Source organism: Canis lupus, chromosome 3 (genome assembly GCF_011100685.1).
Source record: "Canis lupus familiaris isolate Mischka breed German Shepherd chromosome 3, alternate assembly UU_Cfam_GSD_1.0, whole genome shotgun sequence".
NCBI classification, from domain to species: Eukaryota; Metazoa; Chordata; class Mammalia; order Carnivora; family Canidae; genus Canis; species Canis lupus.
This window is the reverse complement of record NC_049224.1, coordinates 47,812,464-47,814,511: the sequence shown is the minus strand read 5'-3', so window position 1 is coordinate 47,814,511 and position 2,048 is coordinate 47,812,464. Positions and strand designations below refer to the sequence as shown.

At 42.7% G+C, this 2,048-nt stretch overlaps 1 protein-coding gene across 1 annotated transcript; it reads right to left on the bottom strand.

Annotated features, from left to right (window-relative positions):
- Positions 1 to 717: 717 nt before the first annotated feature.
- Positions 718 to 1,744, bottom strand: LOC608763 (histidine triad nucleotide-binding protein 1-like). The gene is made up of 2 exons (XM_038533687.1): positions 1,653 to 1,744; positions 718 to 1,214 (listed from the first exon to the last, which is right to left on the bottom strand). The coding sequence occupies exons 1-2, from the start codon at positions 1,742 to 1,744 to the stop codon at positions 803 to 805; spliced, it is 504 nt and encodes a 167-aa protein (XP_038389615.1). The 3' UTR covers positions 718 to 802.
- Positions 1,745 to 2,048: the final 304 nt, after the last annotated feature.

The window sequence follows — 2,048 nt, the reverse complement described above, 5'->3', positions numbered from 1 at the left end:
CTCTCTGAATACCAAATCCTATAAAGGAAGCCCAGACCAAGGGCAGGGCCACCTGGTTTCTCCACACCGTCTGACCTCTCTGTTGTTCCATCTCAATTTCCTGACCTGACTCTCCTTCACCCATATCTGCATTCTCTTTAGTTCCAACCCTCATGTCTGTGCCCCACTTTGTACAACAGAGGTAACAACGCCCACCTCTAGGATGACTGAGGGGAGGCCTAGCACTGTACTTTTTTTCCACCAAAGTTTTATTGTGTAAGGTAGTCTATGGGACACCTGGGTGGCTCAGTAGGTTGGCTGTCCAACTCTTGATTTCAACTCAGGTGATGATCTCAGGGTCCTGGGATCAAGCCCTGCATCAGGCTCCCTGACCAGTGGGGAGTCTGCTGCTCCCTCTCCCCCTGCCCCTCCCTCTCACTTGTGCTCTTGATCTCTCTCCTTCTAATAAATGAAATATTAAGGAAAAAAAAAGAAAGAAAGAAAGAAAGAAAGAAAGAAAGAAAGAAAGAAAGAAAGAAAGAAAGAAAGAAAGAAAGAAAAAGAAAGATAGCATATGTGACTAATTCAGGACACAAAGTTGGATTCTTCTTGACTTACATCTTATTTGACTTTAATATATGTTGAGAAAATATTTCTTTTTTTTTTTAACCATGCAACATTGTCTTTTATTATGTATGGGTTTTAAAAACTACTTCCTCAATCTATCCATACATAAGGCAAAAGTAAGTATACTGTTTAACATACTGGAACTTAAAAATATTGACCATTGCCTAGAGAAGGGAAAATTATCCCTAAAACATGCTTAACCAGGAGGCCAATTCATCTGCCGGCCTCCAAGGACATGGAGATGAACATGATAGACAGACTGTCCCCCATCTGAACCTTCATTCACCACCATTCGATAATAATTCTTCAGGCCCAGATGAGCAGCACATTTCTTGCCAACAATCATTAAATGTCCAAGAAGACTTTCATCATCATCTTCCGCTACAGAAATCTGGGAAATATGTTTCTTGGGTATCACCAGAAAATGAGTTGGTGCTTGAGGGGAAATGTCATGGAAAGCAATACACTGGTCATCCTCAAAAATTATTTTGGCTGGGATTTCCTTGCGGATGATCTTTCTGAAGATCATGTCACCTCCGGCCCAGGTGGCCTGAGCCTTGGCAATCTCATCGGCCCTTGCAGCCTCCTCCCGCGCCAAGAAAATATTTCTGATTCAGCAATTACTTACGAATAAAAAGAAAAGTTACATATGTAATAGGTATATTTTCAGGTAAATAGCTAATGAGAATCACGAATATTAAAATCTAAGTGGCTAAAATAACAAGAATTTGTAAAACGAATCATGGATAACTGACATCCTAACAATACGGCCTACCACCATCCTTGACATGCACTAAATATTCGAGAAACATTAGCTGTTTCTCTGGGTTGTCTATTCCTGTGAGACAGGAATCCAGAGAGGGATCAGCTGGTGGCTTTTCTGTTGCAAGTGGCATCAGCTGGGGTCATTCACTTAGCTGCATTCAGCTAGTGGCTGAACTGGAGTAGAATTTTCAAGAAAGCTTCACTTCTTTTTGTTGTGCCTCCATGCTTTTTTCCACGTGGCCTCTCTCTTTTTACATGGTGAGTATGGGCTTCCTTCCAACACGGTGTTCTCAAGGGTATCAAACTTCTTACAGTCTGGTTCAAAAGGAAACATTCCAAAGAGGAAGTCAGAGCTGCCAATCTCTGAAGGCATAGCCTCAGAAGTTACACTCCATCACTTCCATTGCATTCTGTTGATCCCACGAAACGAGGCCCAAGGCTACAGATTCAAAGGGAAGGGCATAGGCTCTACCTCCTGCTAGACAAGTGGAAAGAACCAGCAGCCAACTTTCATCCTAGTCATCCATTGCATTGTTGTCTGGCAATCTTGTCCACTCTATGCCCTGGGTTTAGCTATGGTCCTGAGACTTCTCCTGAGCCTGGAATCACAGATCTTTCCAAAATGCTGACCTAGGCATGTCGTCATCTCTCTATTCAAGTCTTCAAGGCTCCCACTG

Excerpts from the sequence above, each read along its gene's own strand:
- LOC608763 (XM_038533687.1), bottom strand. The coding sequence starts at position 1,744 with ATGCCTTCAGAGATTGGCAGCTCTGACTTCCTCTTTGGAATGTTTCCT. Across the intron at positions 1,215-1,652 it reads GATACCCTTGAGAACACCGT|AAATATTTTCTTGGCGCGGG; the intron begins GTTGGAAGGAAG and ends TTGCTGAATCAG.